At 35.6% G+C, this 25,309-nt stretch overlaps 7 protein-coding genes, 2 non-coding genes and 4 pseudogenes across 13 annotated transcripts; 7 read left to right on the top strand and 6 right to left on the bottom strand.

The window, feature by feature from the left end:
• The first annotated feature begins 458 nt into the window (after positions 1 to 458).
• Positions 459 to 6,074, top strand: R06B10.1 (annotated as a pseudogene). Its single transcript has 13 exons — positions 459 to 469; positions 1,020 to 1,076; positions 1,139 to 1,207; positions 1,257 to 1,325; positions 1,857 to 1,928; positions 1,977 to 4,015; positions 4,062 to 4,284; positions 4,332 to 4,663; positions 4,717 to 4,927; positions 5,001 to 5,393; positions 5,441 to 5,610; positions 5,656 to 5,810; positions 5,854 to 6,074. Coding segments are annotated over exons 1-13 (4,022 nt in total).
• A 2,820-nt stretch (positions 6,075 to 8,894) lies between these two features.
• fbxa-51 (F-box domain-containing protein) lies at positions 8,895 to 10,459 on the bottom strand. Its single transcript, NM_064906.2, has 3 exons — positions 10,312 to 10,459; positions 9,458 to 10,073; positions 8,895 to 9,414 (listed from the first exon to the last, which is right to left on the bottom strand). The coding sequence occupies exons 1-3, from the start codon at positions 10,422 to 10,424 to the stop codon at positions 9,202 to 9,204; spliced, it is 942 nt and encodes a 313-aa protein (NP_497307.1). The 5' UTR covers positions 10,425 to 10,459; the 3' UTR covers positions 8,895 to 9,201.
• Positions 10,460 to 11,380: 921 nt separating this feature from the next.
• Positions 11,381 to 12,460, top strand: fbxa-70 (annotated as a pseudogene). The gene is made up of 3 exons: positions 11,381 to 11,520; positions 11,576 to 12,206; positions 12,254 to 12,460. Coding segments are annotated over exons 1-3 (978 nt in total).
• A 2,366-nt stretch (positions 12,461 to 14,826) lies between these two features.
• fbxa-54 (F-box domain-containing protein) lies at positions 14,827 to 16,394 on the bottom strand. Its single transcript, NM_064904.5, has 4 exons — positions 16,271 to 16,394; positions 16,120 to 16,203; positions 15,184 to 15,805; positions 14,827 to 15,142 (listed from the first exon to the last, which is right to left on the bottom strand). The coding sequence occupies exons 1-4, from the start codon at positions 16,369 to 16,371 to the stop codon at positions 14,933 to 14,935; spliced, it is 1,017 nt and encodes a 338-aa protein (NP_497305.1). The 5' UTR covers positions 16,372 to 16,394; the 3' UTR covers positions 14,827 to 14,932.
• A 1,038-nt stretch (positions 16,395 to 17,432) lies between these two features.
• T12B5.14 (Kazal-like domain-containing protein) lies at positions 17,433 to 17,855 on the bottom strand (the record flags this gene model as incomplete). The annotated part of the gene is made up of 2 exons (NM_001129247.4): positions 17,433 to 17,705; positions 17,754 to 17,855. 2 exons carry the CDS (start codon positions 17,853 to 17,855, stop codon positions 17,475 to 17,477), a joined length of 333 nt encoding a protein of 110 aa, NP_001122719.1. The 3' UTR covers positions 17,433 to 17,474.
• A 219-nt stretch (positions 17,856 to 18,074) lies between these two features.
• T12B5.15 (uncharacterized protein) lies at positions 18,075 to 18,437 on the top strand. The gene is made up of 2 exons (NM_001129248.3): positions 18,075 to 18,124; positions 18,181 to 18,437. Exons 1-2 carry the CDS (start codon positions 18,107 to 18,109, stop codon positions 18,397 to 18,399), a joined length of 237 nt encoding a protein of 78 aa, NP_001122720.1. The 5' UTR covers positions 18,075 to 18,106; the 3' UTR covers positions 18,400 to 18,437.
• A 188-nt stretch (positions 18,438 to 18,625) lies between these two features.
• Positions 18,626 to 20,197, bottom strand: fbxa-10 (F-box domain-containing protein). The gene is made up of 3 exons (NM_064903.4): positions 20,114 to 20,197; positions 19,181 to 19,829; positions 18,626 to 19,119 (listed from the first exon to the last, which is right to left on the bottom strand). Exons 1-3 carry the CDS (start codon positions 20,182 to 20,184, stop codon positions 18,925 to 18,927), a joined length of 915 nt encoding a protein of 304 aa, NP_497304.1. The 5' UTR covers positions 20,185 to 20,197; the 3' UTR covers positions 18,626 to 18,924.
• A 266-nt stretch (positions 20,198 to 20,463) lies between these two features.
• On the bottom strand, positions 20,464 to 21,859 carry fbxa-11 (F-box domain-containing protein). Its single transcript, NM_064902.2, has 3 exons — positions 21,776 to 21,859; positions 20,912 to 21,533; positions 20,464 to 20,867 (listed from the first exon to the last, which is right to left on the bottom strand). Exons 1-3 carry the CDS (start codon positions 21,844 to 21,846, stop codon positions 20,673 to 20,675), a joined length of 888 nt encoding a protein of 295 aa, NP_497303.1. The 5' UTR covers positions 21,847 to 21,859; the 3' UTR covers positions 20,464 to 20,672.
• T12B5.16 lies at positions 21,565 to 21,650 on the bottom strand. The gene has a single exon (NR_052056.1). It is a non-coding gene; the product is annotated as an Unclassified non-coding RNA T12B5.16 (non-coding RNA).
• T12B5.17 lies at positions 21,565 to 21,650 on the top strand. The gene has a single exon (NR_052057.1). It is a non-coding gene; the product is annotated as an Unclassified non-coding RNA T12B5.17 (non-coding RNA).
• Positions 21,860 to 22,057: 198 nt separating the features above from the next.
• On the top strand, positions 22,058 to 24,235 carry fbxa-67 (F-box domain-containing protein). The gene is made up of 5 exons (NM_064901.6): positions 22,058 to 22,282; positions 22,341 to 22,424; positions 22,491 to 23,109; positions 23,156 to 23,953; positions 24,000 to 24,235. Exons 1-4 carry the CDS (start codon positions 22,230 to 22,232, stop codon positions 23,363 to 23,365), a joined length of 966 nt encoding a protein of 321 aa, NP_497302.1. The 5' UTR covers positions 22,058 to 22,229; the 3' UTR covers positions 23,366 to 23,953; positions 24,000 to 24,235.
• On the top strand, positions 23,638 to 24,180 carry fbxa-23 (annotated as a pseudogene). The gene is made up of 3 exons: positions 23,638 to 23,685; positions 23,732 to 23,953; positions 24,000 to 24,180. Coding segments are annotated over exons 1-3 (451 nt in total).
• A 226-nt stretch (positions 24,236 to 24,461) lies between the features above and the next one.
• Positions 24,462 to 24,944, top strand: T12B5.18 (annotated as a pseudogene). The gene is made up of 2 exons: positions 24,462 to 24,637; positions 24,689 to 24,944. Coding segments are annotated over exons 1-2 (432 nt in total).
• Positions 24,945 to 25,309: the final 365 nt, after the last annotated feature.

The following is a 25,309-nucleotide window of genomic DNA, read 5'->3' as shown; positions in this document are numbered from 1 at the left end:
CCCAAATCGGAGCAAATTTTGAGTTTCACCCTCTGCGGACAATAAAGATTAGTTTTCAACTTGAAACTGGTTAAATTTTTTGGCCATTTGAGGAAAATGCATGGAGACTGTATTTTTTTTTTGACAAAATTTGAATTTAAAAACTACCAGACAATTTTTGATAGCTGAAATCAGATCTTCTTGGCATATAACTGGTTAAACTTGGGTTGAGTGAAGGTCGTTAATTTTTGGGTAAAATTTAGACTAAAAGTTAGTGAAACTTGGGCAAAAAGCTGTAGGTAAATGCCGAGTGTTTTCAAAAAAAGAAAAAAAATTAGATAAATTATTCACGTTAGATTTTCTCAATTCCTAGGAAAACGTGGCATTCTCGTGGCACTTTTCTAGAATAAAATCAAAATAAACGTGTAACGCTAATCAACGTTGCATGACAAATCAATTTATTTCCGTTTTCACTTCAGTTTAACGATAAGTGAGTTTTTGAATCTCCACTATTTTCAGAGCGAAAAATATGAATTGAAAATTGCAGTTTGCAGTTTTAATTTGTAGTTTTCTTGAAAACTGGCGCTTTTAAACTTTTAGGATAGTTTTTTTTTAATTCTAGGCGTTTACCTCCAGCTTTTCACTCAAGTTTTGCCAACTTTATATCCTAGTTTAGCACAAATTGGAGCAAACTTTGAGTTTCACCCTTTGCGGGCAATAAAGATGAATTTTCAAATGAAAACTGGTTAAATTATTTTCGCAGACAATTTTTGATAGCTAAAATGAGACGATTTTTTTTCTTTTTTGACGCATTTTTTTAGTGAAATTTGGGCAGAAAACTGGGTAAATGCCGAGAGTTTTCTGAAAAAAAAATGCAGAAAAAAAAGACAACAATAAAATAAATTATTCACGTTTTCCTACGTAATTCCTACGAAAACGTGGCATTCTCGTGGCACTTTCTTCTAGAATTAAATAAAAACAAACGTGTAAGGTTAATCAACGTTGCATAACAAATCAATTCATTCCCGATTATTCTTCAGTTCAAAGTTTCAATTCGGCGGACTTCTCGAGTAAAAATCGGAAAACGATAGCGATGGGTGAGTTTTTGAATCTCAAGTATTTCCAGAGCGTTTTCAGAGTATGAATTTAAAATTTTCAGGGATATTTCCAATTATATCACTCATCTTGTTAGTCTTCATATCCTCTGCGGATAGTCTGCAATTTCGAGGTAATAATTGTAGATAGTATTTTGCATGAATAATGTCCCTCTGTTTCAGATAATCCATTAAACTCTGTCGATAGCTCCCTCAAACCATACGAACGCCATTTGATTCGTGCAGCGAAAGGTTGGTAGAATATATATTTCAGAGCTAAAAGTAACTCCGAGAGTCCGAGAGAACTGACACATGAAACGTGGCTTTTTTCATTTTGTGTCTTTTTTCTTCAAAATAAACTCAGAAATGAAGGTTCAAAAAAAGTTCAAAGTAGACGGCTGCACACCGTAGTTTGCGCAACGCTATTTTGCGCAACGTGGTGCGAAAGCTGGTTATTTGGAAGCGGCCGACACATTCTGGGTTCCGCGCCGCACTGTACATGCGGATACGTTGCGGCGTTAGTGGCGGAGTGAGACTGTTTGAGGCGCCTCACCGGCCGGCGACGGCGACGAACCGGCGCCGTAATGGAAGCCCTTATGCGCACACACCAAGCCACTTGTTCCACGACAAGCTGCGGAACCCCGAGCATGTTGGCCGCTCCAAATGACTACGCCGCGCCGCTCTCGCCGACGCCACACCGCTCTCACATGGAAGCCTTTTAATAGACTCATGAAAAAGTCTATTAAAAGGCTTGTCTACATTAACTAATACATGCTATTACAGATGCTCCTCTGAACTCTACGGGCTCATCTATCAAAGAATTCCATCACAATTTGACTCGTCGTGCTACAAAAGGTTAGTCAATTCCTAGACTACTTTAACCTTCATTGATTAAATTTTCAGAAGAACTATCCAAATCAGTCAATCAAATGCACATGATATCCCGCATTATCAATGGAATTTACCTTCAACAATCACTTGTCAACAATACCATTCCATCTGAAGAGCTTATCTCCGAGCTGCTCAATATTGGATCTCTAACCACTTCTCAAATTGTTGGAATCAATGGAGCTAAGTTGACTACTGTAGTTGATCAGATTAACCAACTCTCTACAAAACTGTCGGCTACAAATGACATTAAAGCTGTTGAGACACAGATTTTTCTGTCTGCTTCAATTGCCAATGACGTGAGAGGGTTGGATGGAAAGTTCAGTTTTCCTACGAATCATACGTACTTGAAAGCTGTTGACCATTTGGCTACGAAGTATGAGGGTCTGAAAGTGAACAAGCTGATTGAAAGACTTATAAATTTTCTGAAAGCAATGACTGTTGTTTCAGCTAAAAATGTCACAGATGCCGAAGCTGAACCCGCTTTCCTTATTATAGAAAATTTTGTTGTTTATGTGCAAAGATTGAACGGCACTATAGTCGATTTGAAGCAAATTAACGTTACTGAACTTGAAGAAATCTCAAAAAGTGAAATTCTCAAAAGTTTTGATAGCAGTTTTCCATTTCTTCTGCCTCTGAATGACGCTGTTGCAAAGTACAAGGATAACGTTGTAGTTTTGACAAAAGACATCAGCAAGCTTATTGCAACGTTTGTTGATAACATCAAAAGCTTGGGATTGGTTTCAAAAACGTTAGAAGGTATTCTTCCGAAAATCGATTACTTGGGAAAAGCCGTCGTCCTCCGTCATCAGAAGCATGGTAACTTGGTGTTCAAGCACATTCCTGGGCTCATCAACGGTATCCATGATATCAATTTGATTAGTGATGATTTGGGTAAACAATGGGTTAAGCAGGCTTTCATGGGACAAGCACCAAATATTTTCGATTCACTGACTCTTCTCGGGGATCTTGACAAGTTTTCTCGATTGGTTGTTACTTCGTTTGGATTAGACCCAGGTGATATGTTCAAGGAAATATCGAAAATTAGTGAACTTGGAAGACAACTTACAAAGTTGTCGACTAGTCCACTAGCAGAGAAAGCGGATAAAATCAAGATCAATGTTTCTGCTGTTAACGCTTCGAGTCTACAACTTTTTGGAGCTCTCACTTCCAACATGAAATCTCTCTCGGTGAAAATAAGTTCACTCGGCAAAGTAGTCGAAGTTATAAAAACTCTAAACAACCAAGAAAACAAAGAGAAGATGGTTAGAATATTGAAAATAGCTCAAAAAAAGATGGAACATAAAATTTCTAACACTAACAAAATTTTCGGAATTCTACTGACTTTGAGCCAATTCGTGAGATAGTTCAATCAGTGAACAGTTCTTTCGAAGTACTCTCAGACACCAAGACCCCAACAATTGCCAAAAGTGTTTCCGATACACTGAAAACCTCTGCTGTTATGGAAGATGTAACAAAGTTCTTCAATGCCATCAATCCGCTGAACGATATGCAAGAGATCAAACACGTGAAACCAGTGATTGAAGCCATTCAACTCTTGCGAAAATCCACAAAAGTTCCACTGTCAATCAGTTCAACTGTTGGAAATCTACCGAAGATGAAGAAAGAGCTGAAAGATTTGAAGAACTTTATCGAAGGGAAGAAGATCAAGACAAAACGTGCCGCTGTGAGTGTGATGGATCAATTGAAGAATGCATCGAGTCAACTGTCGGTTCTTGGATCAGCAACACGTGGAATATTCAGTATGAACGAAGCTTTGAACATGAAGTTAGATGTGAACGATCTGAAATCATTGTGTTCAACTGTTCAGAAAGAGATGTCGAAGGTAACCCTAGATGCAAAGGATCAACAGAATTTGAAGAGATTGGCGACGTTGAGTGCTGAGCTGGAGACAATGGCAACAAGTTTGAATAAGTTCATGGGAACTGTGAAAGTTTCGAATTCACCGAAGTTAGCGGATCACTCTGGAGTGTTTGAAGCAGCTTCGAAAGTTCAAGGTGTCAAAGGAGACTTCATGGCTATCAAGCAATCAGGTTATCAGTTTATTGTTACTTTACAAATTAAATTTAAAATTTTCAGTGATCAAGTTGATCGAGGAGAGCAAGATTCAATCGCTGAATGGTCTTTTGAAAATGCTGGATACACTTGATACAGTTGGATTAGACTTTGCAAGTCATGCATCTGCATTTGCTAGTTCGAAAAAGTAACTTCAAGCCCTAGACACTTCATTTGCAAACCTTAACAAAACATCAATAGCCAGTTCATCTGGGGGAACCCCAGAGTCTTCAGGATTCTGGGATAGGTAAGATTAGGAAGTTTTACAATAAAATGAAACTTTTCAATTTTCAGCTGGACTTCGTGGCTTTACATTAGTTTGGCAATACTCGTGCCAGTTCTCGGTGGAATTTTAATTGTTCTGGGAGTTCTTAAGTATGTAGAGGTGAGAAATCGAAAAAAAGTGGACGAGCACCAGAGGAGAAATGAAGATATGAGAAAATTGTTGGATAAAAAACACACCGAAGAAGTTGACCAGATGAATTAAAAAAAACATAAACAGCAGGAGAAAGTGCTTATGGAACAAATAAAACACGGCGCGTTGGCTGAAAAAAATCCAATCGACTATCAGGATCATGTAGACGACAATGCGAACGCGTATAAACCAATGAATCCGATTGAGATGGGTTAGTTATTTTAATAAGTTAAAACTATTATCTTCATTATCTCCATGTTTCAGTTGTAAATCCCACAAAGTACGCCAAAAAATCCTCGAATGGCTTTATGGAAAAGGTGGTGAAAGACATTGCGGAGTATCCAAAACCAGTGGACCCCCCGAAAAATAGTTGGGAACGCTTCTCCGAGTATATTAAAGGACAAGTGCTCTGGTGTTGTCAAGAGACTGTTACAATTTTAACTGATTGGGTGATAGGTCACGAGAAGGATCAGAGGTTTGTGGATTTGTCACTTTTCTGGAATTTTCGCCGTAACCTTGGCCGCCAACCACCAATTTAAAATTTTCAGATATACTGTGTCAATGTTTGCCAATTCCCAAAATGCTCTTGTTGGATATGGGAAGCGATTTGTGGACGGTTACATTCACGCAAGCAAAGTCATATTTCCCAATAACCTTCGCATGATTCTTACCCAAAGCCCACAACACAAAACCAAAACGCGCAACTCGACAATTGAAAAGTTTTGGTGGATGGCGATGCAGGAGCGCTCGAAGTCTATCGTGCAACTTTGTGAGAATATGGAGCCCACGCATAATCTAGATTGGGATACTAGTGAAGCTTGTGCGGAGTATGTGCCATTGGCGGAGGGTGGCGAGATCAAGTTTGATGGTGGATCAGTGCGATGTGTTCAAAAGTCGATGGAGTTTGATGACGAAGGCGAAGTTCGCCAGTTGTTGGTCAAGTTTGAGTAAGTACCGGAAGAAGCCTATCTAACGCTAGCCTTTTCAGTGATCAACCGGAATTCACAATCGAGCATCTTTGGTACAGAGGATGGAAGGATCGTTTGGTTCCGGAAAGCCCCAAAATTATGCTGGATTTGTTGGACAAAGTGAATACAAACACGACGCCAGTCATTGTTCACTGCAAAAATGGAATCTCAAAGTCGGCTTGTTTTGCATGTACGTGATTTTTCAGACTTAAAATTTAATCATACAATACTACAGATATCGAACTCGCGTGCCAAATGATTCCCGGACTGACCAGCGACCAATCGGACCGTGACATTCTTTACGTTCTTTTGCGAATGCGTGCCGAGTGTTTCCCGAATTATCAACTATACTCGTTCGCGTTGTACGGCGTATTCATGCGTCTAATGGAGGTTGGTTTTTTTGAAGAAGCCTCTAAGAAAAAGCCACGTGCAGAAAGGAGTACGACTATTATTGCGGCATCTTCAATGATTGGTATTCGGCTACAAATACTGCTCGCGTTGACCATATGGCTAGCAGAGACGGGCGCCGCATCAAAGAGAAAAAACCTGAGAAGTCTCTTCATGAATTTGACGAAAATGGAAAACCAAATAGATCCATTCTTGTCTATCCTAAACTTGGCCTCGTCGATTAATTTTTTTGTACTGAATGAATGAAGAGTTTCCATGAAAATGTTTTTTTTAGTTTACACTATTTAAAAAATTAACTGAAATGCGCAAAGAACTATCATATTACTCGAGTTTGAAAATAAAAACTAGGCACACTTGCAAAAATCAATTTTAAAAATACAATAGGCCCTGCATGACACACAGCTGTTCAACAGAAACATTGGAATACAGGCCGACTGGTGTGTAAGATGGCAGGTCAGGCACAGCAGGTGCACGAACAGTTATCGATCAAAATATTATAAATACAACAGGCAGGCCCTGTGTGTACCATGACGTAGCATGCGGGCATTCTCGATAAATTTCTGTGTGGTCAGGTTACGAATATTTCTGCTCGTTTTTTTTCGTTTTTTTACATAAAACATAGGATCACTGTAAAATTACTGTGTTTTTTCAAATTTTTTTGTCGACAAATTCGGCAAATTGCCGGTTTGCCGATTTGCCGGAAGAAATCGTTTGCCGTAGGATTCATGTAGGGGTACTGTAGCATTATTGTATTGATATTCTAGGACAACTTCATGATTACTTTATGATTACTGTAGGGTTACTGTAGGGTTACTGTAGTACTGTAATGATACTTTAGGGGTGCTCTGGGATTACTGCACACTTTGCTTTTTACCTGATTATTGCCTACGTTCATAATAGCCAACAATCAAGCTTCCAGAATGCCTTTCAAACTATTCAACTTCCCGACAGTCGTTCGAAATGGAATATTCACTGAAATGGAATACATCAACCTCATCCCTCTCTCGTCGTGTTCCTTAAAGGTGCATACTGCAATGAAAAACTCGATGAGAAATGAATTCGACACAATTTAGCACACATGCGTCACAAGACATCATGATCATAAACATATAATTTCTATGAAGAGAGAAGCCAAGAGCACGAAGTTTGAATTAATTTATCAAACTAGAGAAGAAGTGATGGAAAATGCCAATTGGTTTGGGATGATGGTCGGACGGTCATTGATAAGATGCAGGTTAGTTTTAGGATCCATGGTGTTGCGATGCACCATGATATTAAAGTTAGGGCTCTCATGAGGTCGGCGCCTCCGCCGGTTCCACGGCGTCTCTCAAGCCGCATGTTGCCGAATTTATAGTGCGGCGGGAAACCCCAAAAGTGTCGGTCGCTTCCAAACAACCACCTCTTCGCACTACGTTGCGCACACACACACAGCTACTCATTTCACGCCTAGCTGCGGAACCCCGAACGTGTCGGCTGCTTTATTGCACACACACAACGCCTCACTCAGCTGGGTGCCCTAATTAAAGCATAGTAGTACTTAAAAAATTCCCCATTCAATTTTCTTTCCAGCATAAAAGAAACCTATTTCTCCAATATACACGCATTATGTTACCACGGATCAAGTCTGAAATCATTTCACGAAGCCATTTCCAACTTGTTACTACATATCCACGGTTTACCACGTATCGTCAATTTCCAAAATGTGATGTTCGACAATCACAGGCAGCCAGATTTCAGCTGCATTCCGGTTTTAAAGGAAGTTGAGCATATCGGGGTGTTTCGGTACGGGACTAGGGAGGTAACTATTGATACCATTCGTGAATTTTTGGAGTTGTTCCGTGCAAGGCCAATTGTGGATATCGATGCCCGGGATACCAATCATTTGATAGACCACATTGGTTTATTGGAAGACTGTGAAGATCTTTGGATTGGAGTATCCAAGTCACTTGCACCAACAATTGCATCTTAATTCAAGGGGAATCACCTATCTCTGAACTACTCATTTTTCTCGAATTCAGAAGTGATACGCTATTTGAATCAATGGATTGATAGTCGACGACATGAAAATATCGAGTTACTTGAGATAAAACTAGATTTCACCCACAATACGTTTGACAGTGATGTTATACTTCGTGAATTTGAATCTAAGCCATGGAGTTTGAATAGAAGACCGAAAATGTACAAGTGAGTTGGGGACCAGACAGGCCTGAAAAAATCGGGGATTATGCCGCCGAACATACTTAGAAATCACATAGGTAATTTAGGCTTATTTATTATATCTTCTTGAAAAAGTAGATTTTTTCAAGGAATTGTAGTGTAAATTTTCATTTTTATTTTCCTATGAAACTATTAGTAAATTTAATGCTTTTTAAAGCGAAATTTGCCAATTTTTCAATTTTCAGATTGATTAGCCTAAGCCTCTACCTAAGCCTAAGCCTAGGTATCAAGATAACATAAATATGCCTAGACTCTATTTTTCAGCTCGACATCAAAGCGCAAGCCGTACCTCATCGATTGTAGTAAATGGGTTGATATCGAACGAAAGAGTGATGGAATATTGGCATCAATGCTAATTGAACCTGCCTCTCTTCATTTCGTTGTCTGGAATTGTTCCTTATAAGTCACACACATTTAATTTCAAACGTCTAAAATCATTTTCTGATTTGGTTTTGATTTTATCAAAAAAATCTTTGTACACTTTTTTATCTGTTCCACTTCCAAGACTTGTATAAAGCATAAGAGGTTCGTATAAAAAGAGCCCTGTAATAGGAAAATGCTCAAAATTCATTCAACATGAATTTTATGGTCTACCTTCCCTTACCTTACCGTACCTTGTCGCCTGGGCTCCAAGTTTCGGATTCTCTCTGCTGAGCCCACTTGAAATTCCAGGAGAAGTACTTGGTTCGGTACTTAGATCTGCTAGAAGAGTTGATCTCAATCCAATTTTTAATGAAGTTAATCGAGTTGTGGAATCCACGTATCAATTTGGCAACCAAGGACTATCAATCTAATAAATATATTATTTTTGATTAGTTTTTTGCCGGAAATAAATCAAGAACTATATATTTAATTATTGTGTTGTATATCATCAATTTTTATTCATTCGGTATATTTCTAACACTTTCAAATGATACAGTAAACTCTACTCAAAACTATCAAACAATCACAAAAAATTGTCATTTAAAAAATAACCCAAAGAGACAACAAAAGAGGAACACAAATGCCTTTGAGCTGTTTTTTAACTTGATCAAAAACATAGAACGATAAACATTAATAAAATGGGTTTCATTAATTGAAAAAAAAAAACAAAAATTAAATAAAAATCTCGGGAAAAAACTTGTTCCGACTTCTTCACTTACAGTTCAACTGAAAGCTATTTTAAAAATCTTTTCACATTTAAACAATAATTGTATAGGTACTCTTCAAGCCATATATCAAACTTGTCGTTACCATTTAAAAATTCAATTTTGAAGTCATTGCCGCCTGCATAGTCCGGTTTGAATACTTTTGCAATTTCAATCGGATTTGTCTCTGATTTGTCAAAATGTATCTCGCAACTTTGGAATGTACTTCTTCTCAAAAGATCCTGCAAAAAAAAGATAATCAAATGAAAAACAAGGTTATCTTACATCTCTTATTTGTATTGCGGTCTGTGCTGAAAATTCGTCAACCTGATGAATAATGAAACTTTTGAAATGAAACGAGTTAAGAATCACTGTACTGGCAATAACAGACATCGAAAGCTCAACATTTTCTGCCTTTTTCCATTGCTCCAAATGGGTTATTTGTTCGAATTGGTCATTTGACGCAACATATTCCAAGGCCATCATTTTGAGCCCTTTTGCATCAAAACATGGAAGAATCGTGATGACTTCATCAAAGGAGAAATACAAAAGTCTTATTTCCTTTACGGGTACACATGTTTCGGATTTCAAAAGCTTATTGAAAGTTGTAACAATGTCGCTATCTTTCGAATTTCTAATTATGATTTTCAGTGCGTGCTCCGACACTATCATCAAATCCTTAAACGCTCTTTCCACAAAATTTTCTCCATCAATCAACTTTGTCTGTTCATTGTGAATTACATTCGTATTACCATTTGCAGCAGTAATATATCTGATTTTAGTTCCACTCAATTTCATTTCGACTTCATTTTTCATCAAGGACAAATTGATGTAACCGAAATGAAATCCAATTTTATCGACGGCAATTCTCAAACTGCGACAAACTTTTCTCGCTCTCAGTCTGTAACAAATAAATGTTAATTTTCGAGTGGCTATGATGTTACTTTTGGAAAATTTATTTTTTTTTCTCAAAAAGTTAAAGATAACTGGGACAGTGAAAATTCAGGAAATAACTATGAAAAATACAATACAAAAATGGTTTTTCAACTAATGAAAGCTTGATGAGAAGCACCACATTTTGAAATAATTTCCTCATTGACCAAACGCATTGTTTTATGTTAAAAATGAAATTAACTCACAGATCCATAGGCTCCATCTTTTCCAAAACTAGGTTAGCGACATCCAGAGACATATTGATGAAAGTCGACAATAAAAAATTTCTCTGATGTGCCTTTGAATCGATGTCGATCATTTTGGAAAGTTTCTCGATTCTGGCAATCTGAAAACAATAAAGTGACAACTTAAAAACCAAACACACAGAGAAAAACTGTGATACGACCGTCATTAACAGGAATCAAAAAAAGTTGTTCGAAAGAAATTTTAAAACGATTTGAAAATAGTGATGACAATTTGGAATACTTTATCATTTTAACTTTCTTTCTCTATGTCTCTCAATTCTCTCCAATATTTTCTCTTATCAGTTTACAGCTGACGTGTGCTTTTTTAGTCAATAAATACAAATATTTAGTAGAATTTCGCTGGGTTATCCGCGACAGTCCTCGGCTAGGACGAGGCTTAAATTATAACCCAGATCCGCAGTGCTTAGCGCTTTCAGAGCGGATCGTCTTTTAATCCTTTTTAATTTAAATTCCAGGTTGAAATGATCAAAAACCCTATAATGAAGGTTCCATAGATCATTTATCTGTTTTCAACTGATTACATAATTGAATTATTCCTTCCATAAAACAAAGGAAATTTTTCAGAATTAAACAAATTGTTATGACAATGATCTATGGTAGTTCACAAGCTGTAGAAGGATGCTTTGACTCTAATCGAAAAAAAAAGCAGCGGTAGTTACATTTTTTAATTAATTATTTGGAAGAACATACATAGGTAGTTTCAAAAAATCATTGAAAAGAAATGTTTGATTTGATCGAGATTTTTTAAAATTTAGTTCTAATTTTATTAGCACTTTCTATGCTCAATTTTGTGGATAATTAGTTGCAGGCAAATCGAGCAGACATTGTTGAGATTTTATCTGCAAGTCTAATAACGGCAGAGACCAATTAGGACGACAAATAGGTGTCCGTTTTTCAAGTCTACCCGCTCATATAATCTGTTCTCACAGGCTCTCATTCTACCATCTGTTGCTAGAGAGATTGGGAAGACGACCTCTTATTTTCCCGGTTCAAATTTTTTGTTTTTTCAATGTGCCTGACCGTATTTTTTTTATTTCCAGATATTTCCAAAATGGGTGATTGTTTTTCGAAAAAAGTATCGCCAACTTTGCTCGATATGCCTCTTAATGTTGCTAACCTAATTTTCAAAAACTTGGAGCTCAATGATCTGTGAGTTGTTTTTTTTTAAATCTATATTAGTAGGAAATTACTAAAATGATTTCAGACTAAGATCTCGTAAAGTGTGCCGAGGTTTAAGAACAGCCGTTGATGAATTTGGTATTCGTTTTGATGGAGTCGCATTTGCAATGAATGACAACTGCATTAGGATGGAATTTGACGAAAATGTATTGGTATATACTGATGAACCTAATGGTGGTACCACTGTGACTTGGTACCACTGTGACGAGGGACAACCAAGACGATTTAAATGAAGAAACTTTGTGGAATTAGCACTCAATGACTTGAAATTTGTTTTAAAGCACGCATCAATATTTTTCATTAAAAACAATTTAGAAAATAGACACGACATTATCACATCTTTTCTGGAAACTTTGAAATCAGTTGGATGTATTCACGCGAAAAAAACGATAATTGAAAAGCTCTCATTCGAACATGTCATTTCTATTCTTCCATATTTTGATGCCAAAACGCTGAAAAATATTCTTTTGATAGAAACGGACCAAGTTGTTCAATTCGAACGGATCATTCCTTTGGATCAGTGGAAAAATGCAACAAAGTATGGATATTGTTGTTATCCTTCCAGCACTAAACAACTTGAACATTGCTTTCACTTTGAAGAATTTACTATTGAAATTGATGAATTATCAGTACAGAATGCAGTTCAAATTAGAGATGTAAGTTATGATTCCAGTGTTCCGTCTTTTGATTGACCTATTTGCAGGATTTAATGAAAAGGAGTACATTTCAAAAATGCGAAATAAGTTTTGCCAAATCGGCAAACCTTATTAAAATTGCGAAAGTATTCAAATCAGACTATGCTGGTGACATCTATTTTAAGTTTGAATATTCAAACAATAATGACACTTTTGCCATTGAATGTCAGTCTCATCTTTGGTTTTCTGTAAAAAAATGTAATTCAAAAATTTAAATGTATTATGATTTTGTTTAATTTTGCAATATTTTTTTAATGAGATAATTATTTTTGAACTTATTTTTGAGCGCACAAAAAATTCAATTTTTCCGTCTTTTCTATAAAAAATATCGCTAAACATTACAGAAAAATGTCTGAAAAGCTAACAAAGGGTGTTTCACGTCATTTATTGTAGCAAAAACGGTGAAATCACAATTAAAGGTGGAGTAACGCCAGTGGGGAAATTGTTAAAAACCTCTCCTTTGGTTCCATAATGGCCAAATATCATGATAAAACTTTTCAAAAAAATTTTGAAAAATTTTTATTTACTGTCAAAAAGTGACAATTACTCAGTTTTTGCCATTCATAATTTCGGAAGCCGACCGAAAAAAAAATTTTTTTTTTTCGACATTTTTTATGTTTCAATTTTGTTTAAAATATTTGTATTAAAACATTGTAAGGGTCGAAACATGCGACATTTCTTTAGATATCCTCAAAAGCTCGTATTTTTCGAAATTTTGGCAATTTGCCAAAACTTTGACCGGAAATTTTGAAAAATCTAAAATTTTTTGAAATGTTTTATTATTATATTTGATTGTATTGGATTATAGTAAGTGCATATAGACAAAATCCCCACTGGCGCTACTCCACCTTTAATACAGGGTGGGCCAAAAGTATGGTAACACGTTTGCAGCTCTATAACTTCACGTGTGGAGAGAGTTATTACATCAATTTGTACAAGTTTTGTTCTCCATAAAATACTGACCAGATGAACGTTTTGAATTTTCAAAATATTCCCATCCGCATCGCTGCAGACCTTCAGAACTTTTGAGATTACGTTCTTGATGGCACGCAAGTAGGCATTCTGCGGGATTTTTACATTTTTTTTCGAGGAAACCATCAAGTGTCTCACAAGTTTTTAAAGTTCAGAGAATGCTCTTGGTCTGGAGATTCTTTAAAAACAAACATCCAAAAAATTTCTGTCGTGGTATTTCCGTCATGGACTGTGGCAGTAGTTTAAGTCTTGAATGACTCAGTCGCCAGAAAGATGGATGTGAGCGGCGGCAGCAGTATGAAGAAAAATTCATTTTAGCACTTTTCGGCACGTTTTTACCTGACTTTTCAGAATTTTTATAAAAAATTTAGCTCGGATGATTTTGTGGGTTGTTACGCCTTGTGAAACAAAAAAAAACGGTGTAAATTTCGCAAAGCTGAATTCATGAAATATTCAAAAGTTCTTGCTAGGCGCCAGTGTCGACACAGAAAATGTTTATATGCTACAAAAACAATTAAAAACGCTTCTTCACTTCTTTAACTTTGAATTTAACATAAAAATCAAACAACTGAAAATTATTGGCGTGCGTGGGAGGTGTGTTTGTGTGGGAAGTGCCGCGTGCCAAACACCGTTTTTTCGAAAGGGTTCGCCAAATTGCCGAGGTGATTAAAATTGCACCTTAGTGGGAAACATTACAAATTTTGGGTCAAATTGAAGGAAATTTATTCAGCTATCAGTATTCGATAGAAGAATGTACGTATGACGTGGCAGTCGCGCGAAAAGCTCATGTAAAAGAGCGCTTCATGTGTTACCATACAGCGCGGGAATTTGATAATAATTTTTTTTGCAATGCCCAAAAAAACTATTTTAAAAAATGTTGATATTAAAATTTTTAACAGGTATATTTTATCATTACGGTCTATTTTCTGTAATTACAAATGAAAAATTTTTGACAATGATTTTTTTTTAAATTGAATACGTTTCACTGTGTTAATCTTTTCACATAAAACTTTGAAATATGTAGCATGATGATAAATTATTTATATTACACATTATTTCTCAGGGAAAATTGTTTTTATAGCTGCTCATTTTCTGAAAGTTGTCATAAACATTAAAAACTATAACAACAACATTTGTACTGCTTGAAAAATTCCGAATCGCATAATTCTCTGCAACAAAATTTATAATTCAGTATCGCACTGGGAGTTATCTTACCGACTATTTGGCCGGAGCTAGCTTCATATGCTTGACAAATCATGTGTGAACACAAGTCGAAACAAGCTTAGCATGATGTATGACCACAAACCGGGTGGATTCGTGGGGTTAGGAAACACTCCTGACTACTGTATTTATTCCAACAGTTCTGGCATTTTAATGGGTTTATTGCACATATCAAAAGATCATAAAAAATTATTTTCGAGTCAAAGATTTGCAGCTGTTCAGTTCAATTTTACTCCGTTAAAGTTTTTTTCCGAAACTATCACAAAAACGACCAAAGTGCCATAGAAAAACTGGGGACCAGCTGAATTCTGAAAATCCTGGTAAGACGCACCAAAATAGGAAATCAACGTGTATTTATTTACAAAAATTGAACAATAAGTATGAATAGAATGGGTTAGTTGTATTTATTTTCATAAAAGAAAAACCAAAACAATACAAATTTCGGAAAAAACTTTTTGAGTCTTTTCCACTTACAACGAAATGGAAATTGATTCTCACAATCTTTTCACATTCAATTGATAATTGTTTGCATCAAAGTTCCAAAGCGAAATATCAAATTTGTCGTTACCATTTGAAAATTCAATTTTAAATTCATTGCCGCCGACATAGTCCGGTTGGAACATTCTTGCAATTTCAATCGGATTTGACTTTGATTTGTCAAAAGATATATTACAACTATGAAATGTACTGCTTCTCAAAAGATCCTGCAAAAAAAAAAATTAAATGAAAAACAAGGCTACCTTACATCTCTTATTTGTATCGCGATATGTGCTGGAAATTCGTCCAATTTGTGAATATCAAAGCATTTGAAATGAAAACAATAGACAATTATTGCACTGTCAAAGTTAGAAACCCAAATTTTGAGTTCTTCTGTATTTTCCCAATGCTCCAAACGAGTTATTCGCTTGAATTGGTCAACTGACTCAATCCATTGTAATTCGAGCTTTTTGAGCACATTTGCGTCAAAACATGAAAGAATTGTGAGGATTTCATCTAACGAGAAGTCCCAAAGAATTAGTTCTTCCACGAGAATACACTTTTTGGAACACAGAAACGCTGTGAACGTTGTAAAAATATCGCGTCTATCATACGTGTTCTTCCAAATTTTAATTTCCCTTGCGTGATTTGATACTATCTTAAAATCCTTGGCCGCTCTTTCCACAAAGTTTTCTCCATCAATTAACTTTTCCTGTCTATTGTGGATCACACTTAAACTGCCATTTGCTGCAGTAGTATATATTGTTTTAGGGCGACCTAACCATATTTCGATGCTTTCTTTCTGCAAGTACAAAAGGATGTGGTCAAAACGTAATCCAAATTTATTGACAGCAGATCTCAAACTGCGACACACTTTCCTCGCTCTCAGTCTGTAACAAATTAATGTTTATTTCAGTGTGGCTATGATGTCACTTCTAGAAAAAAAAATTTCTCGAAAAGGTAAAGAAAACTGGGATAGTGAAAATTCAGGAAACAACTATGAAAAATGCAATACAAAAATATTGTAACAAACAAATGTTCACTTCAAAGTCGCTATGATGTTAATTTTGGAAAAATTTCCACTATTGATATTTTAGCATGAAATTCAATACGGAAATTTTTAGAAAACGGATTTAAAACAATTAGTGCAAAAATACGAAATTTTACAAGGTTCTTAGCTTAGAACATTCAAAAAAAAACTAACCGATCTATGGACTGCATCTTTTCCACAACATGATGAATTATTTCTGTAGGCAAATCGGAAAGCGTTGGTGAAAAGGGTTCTATTCTAAATAAACATCAATTACATTTTAATTTCATTTGAAAAATAATCTTAATTGGTAATAACTACTTACCCGCTCATAAATCGAACACATTTCATTTCAATCCATTTGTCAAGTTCTTTTCCACGTTTTTCAGTCAATGCACGTTGAGCATCCGGGTTGATAGAAGGCATTTTTATAAAAATTTATTGAAACTCTGAAACATATTAATTAGGAAATATGGAAAGAAAAATGAAGAAGGAAAACTTGAATGTACCGAATAAACAATCATTTGAAATGCAGAAATTTCTTATCAGTTTGAAATGTTCTCCCTCGTTACTTTCCCAATATTCTCTATTCTGCCTCCTTGGTTTTCTCTTATCATTTTCATATTGACTTCTTGCTATTGTTAATTTTTGCAGAGAAACACAGAAAAATTATGACTGCGGAATATATTTCCGTTACGAACATTAAAAATTAGGAACAACCCCATCAATTCAATTATTGATTTTCTTGCTTTACGTTTCGATTTTGGCCTAAAAACATAATAAGACTATATGTAGGCTAAATGAAAATCAACTCTTTATAGTGAATGTAAAGAGAAAAAATGACAAAAACTGGGTGCCTATATTTTCGGAAAGTTCTGAAACTTGATTTTAGCGTCAAGGATCTGCAGTAAATTGTGACCAGCATTCTCAAAACTTCGTTCGTTCGTTCGAAAAAACGTTCGAAAAAAGTTGCAGTGAAAAGCTAGCCGCTCACAATGTACCAAGTTGTGTTGTCTGTAAATGGACGTTGCCTTTGCTGGGAAGAAAGGGCCGTCTAACACTACTCATAATTGTCTTGTCAATTGCATATTGCTACTGCGGGTGGACATTCTAAACCCCAATGATTTTGCATTGATCCGAAAAAATGTGGCAGTGTCATTGCAGAGGGGAAAAATGATTTCCTAGTGTCATTTCTTTTGGGCTCCCTACGCGGACCGAGAATAAAAATTCTGAGAAATAGCCTAAGAAGCCAAAAATCCTTAGAAGTGCAGCCCGGGAAAGACTGTCTATCTGGGAAACTAGATCACTACGATGTTCACAAGTGCACAATTCTCTAGTGGATGCTGTAGTGGGGGTGCACATGAGCTTAAAAAACTTCTCTGTTCATTTGCCAAAAAGTATGCAAGAAGAATTTAGGTGCTATTCAAAAAACTAACAGTAAAATGGTTAGCCCTTTGATTCAATTTCATAAAATATTGAACTTCCTTGCTTGCAAACATTTTTATTAGTGATAAAAGCAAATTGATCAATCAGTAAATTGTACGGGCTTGATATTTTTTTGAAACACATCTATCAATGTCGCATCGTCTAAATTCATCACAGTCTGCGTCCGACGAACATCTCGATAAACAAAACTTGCTGCCTGTCGTCTGGTTTCTATAACCACATACATCGGTTTCAGGACACTCTGTATCATCCGGACAAGTCGGGCGAGAGCATGCGTTGACTGATGTTGCGATGAAGAGCACAAAAAAGATTACCTTAAAGAAATCGTATTTTAAGATAGTAAATTCTGGAGTTTAACTTACTAAAACGATGAGCTTCACTGTGTTAATCAATAGATCGGTTGGTGGTTTAACGTATATTGATATGTTTTTATACCAAATTTTTTTACCAGAATTGTTAGTCATGTCCTTTGGTAGAAGGCCTTTGGTAAATTGAATTCCATTCACTAAAGCTTTTTAGTTCTCTGAAAAAAAAGTACATGCAATTGTGCACAAGTATCTATAGAAAGTGAAATATTATGAACAATTACCAATTGTTATCTTTATTTATTTCGGTGCAAAATCTTTGTGCCATGTATGGAATAGATTTCAATTGGTATAAAAGCCCAGAAATATAGAAAAAACCATCAAACAATCTAATCTTCTAGTCAAGAAAAATGAAGATTCTCATTTTGGTAAGTTGAAAAATTCAAAAATACAAAACTGGCCAACTTCGTAACTTTTATTTAAGGCAATCTTCTTCGCTATCTTCATCTCAGGATCAGCCCTTGGATGTGCACGCGAAACTTGTTCGGATGACTCTGAATGTGAAAGCAATGAACTGTGTGGTTTCAGAGGTCAGGAAGGCAAAAAGTTCTGTCAACCCAAGTGTTCGTCGGATGCAGATTGCTCCAAATTGAGGCGATGTGACATTGATAGATGTGCTTACAGAAAAGATCCACACTATTGATTTTTTTGGTTGGATTGCGAATAAATGATATCTGCAGCGAATTGTTTTATGTGCTTACTAGGGCTCACCGGCCATGTACAGTGCGGCGCGGAACCCCGAACGTGTCGGCCGCTTTTTGAGACGTTTTTGTGTTCCTCTTGTTTGCAAAATATCAAAACAAAAAAATTGTTCAAAATCGGCAAATTTTAAAATTATAACCAACAAATGCACAAGAAAGAAAACACTTTTTATTTTAAAATATGTTTATTAATTTAATAAAATGTACATAAGTAAATGAACACATTATTTTATAAGTGAAAGGTGGAAAAGTACAATTTTACATACAATATTTAAAAGGGATTTAGGCTTACTTTCATGCTAAGGCTAAAGCTTAGGTTTACTACCAGGCTTAGGCTTAGGCTTACTTTTATGCTAAGGCTTAGGCTTACGTTCATGCTAAAGCTTAGGCTTAGGCTTACTACCAGGCTTAGGCTTAGACTTACTACCAGGCTTTGCTGGTCCGCCGAGGGGGGAGGACAAATTTAGTCACAAAATCTCACACAAAAAACAATTTGTAGAAGAAATAATTCTGAACATTTTGCCGCCTATTGAAAACTCAACTTCATAGTTGTCACTTTTAGAAACGTCAGGCTTGAACAATTTAGCAATTTCAAATGGCGTCGAATTCGATTTTTCAAACAAAATTTCGCATTTCCGGAATGTACTCCTTTGCAGTAAATCCTAAAAATAATTTGAACATGCGAATTGAAAATTAGATAAATAAATACAAACGATAACTTACATCCCTGATATCAATTCTATTTTGTTTGAAAAAGTCATCTATGACGATTTTGAACCTCTCCAGGTGAAATAATTGTTCAATTGGAATTTGACAATTATGAACCAGGACCCAAGGAGTTTCAAATGTTTTCGCGTTTTTCCACTGCTCCAAGCAAGCGAGTCGTTCAAATTTTTTCAGATTATCAGTTTCCGATAACTTGATATTTTCCAATACTTTAGCATTGAAGAATGGAAGAATTGAGAGAATATCATCGAACAAAAGCCTGTTGAAATGTATTTCCTTAACGTGAATACAGTCCTTTGCCTTCAAAAAGTTTATAAATGAAGTGATAAATTTGGTCATATTTTTCTGGTTTTTTCTTTTCGAATCGTAGAGTTCAATTCGAAAAGTAAATTTCGGTACTTGCTCCAATATTATTTCCAAATCCTTAAAAGCTCTGCTTGTGAAATCTTCATTTCCTATAGTTTTTCGGCGACACTCGTAAGTTACAGTAGTACCACTTTTGCTCGCATTGGTGTATGTGATGAGGCTTTCGTTCAGTTTCATTAAAATATTGTCCACGGTACAAATGACTTCGATCGCGTTAAAATGAATCCCAAATTTATCGACAGCGGTTCTCAATTTTTGGCACACTTTACGGGATGCCAGTCTGGAATTATAAGTTTAGTCTTAGGCTCAGGCTTACACTTAGGCTTAGGCTTAGGCCTAGGCGTAAGCTTAGGCTTCGACCTAGGCTTAGGCTTAGGTTTATGCTCAAGCTTAGGCCTAAGCCTAGGCTTACCTAAGCCCCCTTTAAGACCTAGGCTTAGGCTTAGCCTGGCCCACGGGGCTCGAACTTCTAAAGAAATAAAATCAATTACTAAAAGTTTTTTTAAAGTAGAAAGATTTTGTGAAGCTTCCGAAAACTACAGAAAAATAGATTAAACAACTCACAGGTCCTCGGGATCCAACTTTTCCAGAATTTGGTTAACCAATGCCAAAGGCATATCCAACAATTCAGGCATTTTTGAAGTATATCTGGAATTTTAGAAACAGTAAAATTTTCAAAATTTTGAAACTTGTTTCGCTAACTCGACAATTGCCAAAACAGAAATTGCTGCCCATTCCTGGTAAGAAAGCTATAAAATTCCCATATTGTGCATTGTGTCGTCACGTTTTGTGTTATTGCGTACTCGGCACTTGAGTTGACGACATCTCAAAAATAACGAATTTTATTCTTTCTTATTGAAATATTAGTTTTTTGTGTATAATGTATAATGTAGTGTATAATGGAAAAAGCAAATAAAAAGCGAAGATTTTATGAATAAACTTATGGAAAAATACAAGTTAATGGAAAAATGCGAGTGGAGAAAAAAACGCGATTTTTTTAATAAAAGGTTTTCAGTGATAGTGAGGAAAAGAGGATCGGATCAAATATTTTGCCAGGAAAGTGTGGAATGTGGGTGTTTTGATAATTATGAGATTCGTAATATAAAAAAATTTGGGGAAAAGGTTACATAAGCTCACAGCAGAACACTTGTCTATTAATAAAAATCACGAATATTTTATTATCCACGGAATATTTGATTTCATATTTCATGTCTTCAGCAACATCCGGCTTGAATAATTGTGCAATTTTGAACGGCGTTGAATCGAACCTACCAATTATGAGAGAGCATTCTTTGAATTCGCTTCTTTTCAAGAGATCCTGAAAGTCAATTTTTTTTCAAAACTTAAAACTTAAAAACTTACCTCTTTGACTTTCGTAACGTCTAGAATTGAGAAATTATCAAATTCGACTTGAAACTTTTCAAAATGAAACAACTGTCCAATTTGCAATTTTTCATTCTGGAACCGAGAATCGTGAGTTCGGAAACGTTTCGCATTTTTCCACTGGTCCAAGCCGGTGAGCCGTTCACAATGGTCAATCGGAGCAGCTTCCCATAACTCGATACTTTCCAGGACTTGAGCATTGAAACACGGAAGAATAAGCAAGGCATCATCAAATGAAAATGTGTTAAGTAATATTTCCTTCACGCAGAGATTTTCTTTATTTTTCAAAATGTCTGTAACGGAGGTTATGCTGTTGAGAAGCTCTTTTCTTTTGTTTCTGAAGCACAATTGTGAGGTTTGGTCCATTACTGCCATTAAATCCTCGAACGCTACTTTCAAATAATCTTCTTCCCTGGCAATACGTTTCCCATTGCAATATACAGCAGAGGTCCCATTTTCTTCACTTTTGTATTTGATGCTTAATCCGTTCAAGTCCATTAAAACATAATCATCATACAAATCCACTGAAACACTATTGAAGCGAATTCCAAAACTGTCCACCGCGGTTCTCAAGCTTCTACACACTTTTCGGCAGACCAGTCTGAAATTATAAAAAATTATTTGAAAACTACAGGCTTAGCCTTAGGCTTAGGCTCAGGATTAGGCTTATGCTTAGGCTTAAATTCGGGCTTAGGCTTAGGCTTAGACTTAGGCTTAGCTCGGGCTTGGACTGAAGCTTAAGTTAGGCTTAGGCTTAAAGGGAACAAGAAAGTAGAGAGAGAGTCCGTGAGGCTTCCTAAACTTCTATTTATGTATTTTTGAAAACCCACTGAAAAAATTCACCGTTCCACGGGCTTCATGCGTTTCAAAACTAGTTTGCCTATTTCTACAGGCATATCCAGCAAAGTAGACATTTTTGAAATTTGCCTGCAAAAATTTATAGGGTAAACGTAGAACAGCTGGGAGAGAAAAAATGCTAATGGGAGAAAAAAAGAAAAAAAAACTGGTAAATGTTTATTTCGCTACTACAAATTCTCATTTTTAGGCTTCGAAAATAATATTGCTAGGTCTAAAACATTAACGTTTCAATTCAAATCATTCTCCTTTTGCCAGCAAAGAAAGTGTACGCAGGCGCATGATTTGACGACAAATTGCAGACTTGTTTGAACTGATAAACGCTTGCTATTCCTTAATTTTTTATTTGATTCTGTGCATTTCATTGTGTCATACACAAGTTATTTTCTCAAATTGGATTGTTCAGTTGTAAACCTTGGAATTTTCGGATAAATTTCCGAAAATGTCTGATTCCAACCGAGATGCTCAACATGAACTGGCGAGGATCCATAGAAGGTAATGAAAAAATGAATTTGAAAAAAGGAAATTTTTGAAAAATGGTTTTGTTTTTCAGTTTCGGCCCAATATCCCCGACGCTTTACAATATGCCAATAAATATCGTCGATCAAGTTTTGGAAAAGTTGGAGCCCATGGATCGGTGAGTTGTTTTTTTAAAAATATATTTTCAAAGTTTCCCAGTTGAAAAAAAAGTTTTTTCTTGCAGTTTGAAAATCCGTAAAGTGTGTAGAAACTTGCGAACTTGTGTTGATAGATTTGGAATTCATTTTAATTACATCATTTTTCACATATGGAAGAATGCCTTCGAATTGGGGATGGACGGATTTCACATCAGATACACCGATGCAGAAAACGGAGGTTCAACTGTGAGAAAGGACGAAAATCAAGAAACACCTATCGAAGGAGCAAGTTCTATGAAAATAGCATTCCAAGATTTAAAAACAGTATTGAAGCACACATCGGAATTAAGAATTTCTAACGAGCACAATGAACACGAGATTATCAAATCATTTATTGAAATTTTGAAATCAGTTAAATGTATTCACGTGAAGACAATAAAACTTGTCAATTTCTCATTCAATGATGTCATCACTATTCTCCAGTATTGTAACACCAAAGTTCTGGAAAGCATTGCATTGTGGGATACTCACATAAACAGGCAGTTTGAAAATATTGCTCATCTGGATCAATGGAAATGTGCGAAAAAATGCAGTCTGTTTGGTGATAAGCTTGAAAATAAACTAATTGACCATCTGTTCCACTTTCAATGGTTCCAGATCCAACTGGACGACTTTCCAACATATATTGCAATCAAAATTAGAGATGTAAGTTACAATTAAAGCGTTTTAATTGATGATCAAATGTTTTCAGGATCTAATGAGAAGAAGTACATTTCAAGGTTGCCAGATATATTGTGACACATCAAAGTCAAATCCAATTGAAATTGCAAAAGTGTTCAAACCGGACTATGATGGCGGCAATGAGTTTGAAATTGACTACTCAAACGATAATGCAAACTTTAAAATTCAATTCAATTCTTTTAGGAATTCTAGTTCTCGGTTTGACATGCACAAATTGTGAAAAACATTAATTTCGAAAGTCATTTAATTTCCTGTCAAAAATTGATTAATAAAAAATCTAAATTTAGATTTAGCTAAATATGATTTTAATGCAAGAAGATAAGCAAAAGAAGTGAGAAAGGGCAACCACCAGTCGCCCTGCAAAACAGTTAATAGGCAGTCAATAGGCATGTCGTCTAGCCTCATCCACGGCCTGAGAAGTGGTACCTGTACCGTATACCTAAACGTTTGGGTGCGTGGATCTCAAATCGGTTGGTCCAGTTTTTTTGTGATGCATATAAAGAATGTCCGAAATTAAATTATAAATTTTTTGGACCAAAGGTTTTTTTGTTATCACGCGCCCAATGAAGTTGTCAATATTCTTCAGTGTTTTGATACGAACGTTCTGGAAAACATTGAATTGTTTGGTACCGACATAAATGGCCAATTTGAAAGTATCATTTGTCTGGATCAATGGAAGTGTGCAAAAGTGTTTGGTCTTTTATATTCTATCTTTGAAAGTAGACGAATCGAACATCTGTTTCATTTTCAATGGATCTGTATTAATCTCGACAGCTTTCCAACACATATTGCGATTAAAATTAGAGATGTAAGTCGGAAATGTGTTTATTTGTTTGATAATTAATTGTTTTCAGGATCTCATAAGAAAAAGCACATTTCAAGGTTGCCGTATACAATGTGACAAATCAAAGTTAATCCAATTAAAATTGCAAAAATGAGTTTTCAATTGAATATTCAATCGATGATGTTAATTTTGGAATTCAATGCAACTTTTTAAATGGTTCTATTTTTTGGTTTTTTGTGCAAAAGTTATGAAAAGCTTTAATTGTAATAGACATTCGTAAAAATTTGATTAATAAAAAATCTAAACATAGATTTGTACTGTTCTTTTTGCTTCCAACGACATGTATATTTCATGAAAAATTTTTTAATTTTTTAGCAATTTTTTTAAAAATAAAAATAAAATTATTTATGCATTTCTGCAAAAAAAGTCTTTCCAAAAACATAGACAATTAATGTTCCATTTTCATTTTGAAACAATCTTAAATTCTGAGTTGTTTGTACTTATTCAAAAGGAAGAGAGCATTCATGACTAAATGGTGTCAGGACTGCACGGAACATCACTTCCCTGGATCTATGGAAATGTGCAAAAAAGTTACATCTGTATGATTCTTTACTCGAAAACAGACAAATCGTACATCTGTTTCATTTAAAATGGTTCGAGATCCAACTGGACAGCTTTCCAACAAATATTGCAACTGAAATTAGAGATGTACGTTGGAATTGTGGATATGTGTTTTTTGATAATTGATCGTTTTTTCAGGATCTAATGAAAAAATGTGAATTTTAAGGTTGCGACATAGGATGTGAGAAATCAAAGTCAAATTCAATCGAAATTGCAAACGTGTTCAAACCGGACTATGCTGGCGGCAATGAGTTCTCTATTAAGTATTCAATTGATAATGCAAACTTTGAAACTGGTTCTATTCTTTGGTTTTTCATGCGAAAGCTCTGAAAAAATTGTATGTTTTATTTCGAAAGACTTTCGATTTCTTGTCAAAATTTGATTAATAAACAGTGTAATTATGAAAAACAAAATAAAAAAACGGAAAAGAAATGGAAATGATGAACACAATACGCTTGGAATAAGCCAAAAATTTTGAAGAGGGGGAAACATTTCAGACAGTCTCAGTTGACAAGATAACATGAAATTCGGTGTTACAAGTGCTGATCGAGCTGATCGAGATAGAGTGTTGTCGGATTCTTCACCCCCGGAATGTTGTCGATTCCCCGTGATCCCTCAGGAATATCTCAACCTAAAGGACTTTAGGACTGAGATCTTGGCTCCCTCACTCACCATCTCTCAGTCGTCCTTTATTTCCCAATTTAGCTAAGTGTGTTTTCCCCTAAAATCCATTATTCAAAAAGCCGCCATTCTGCCCCG

This window comes from Caenorhabditis elegans, chromosome III (assembly GCF_000002985.6).
Source record: "Caenorhabditis elegans chromosome III".
Lineage (NCBI taxonomy): Eukaryota > Metazoa > Nematoda > Chromadorea > Rhabditida > Rhabditidae > Caenorhabditis > Caenorhabditis elegans.
This window is presented reverse-complemented; position numbering and strand designations above follow the sequence as displayed.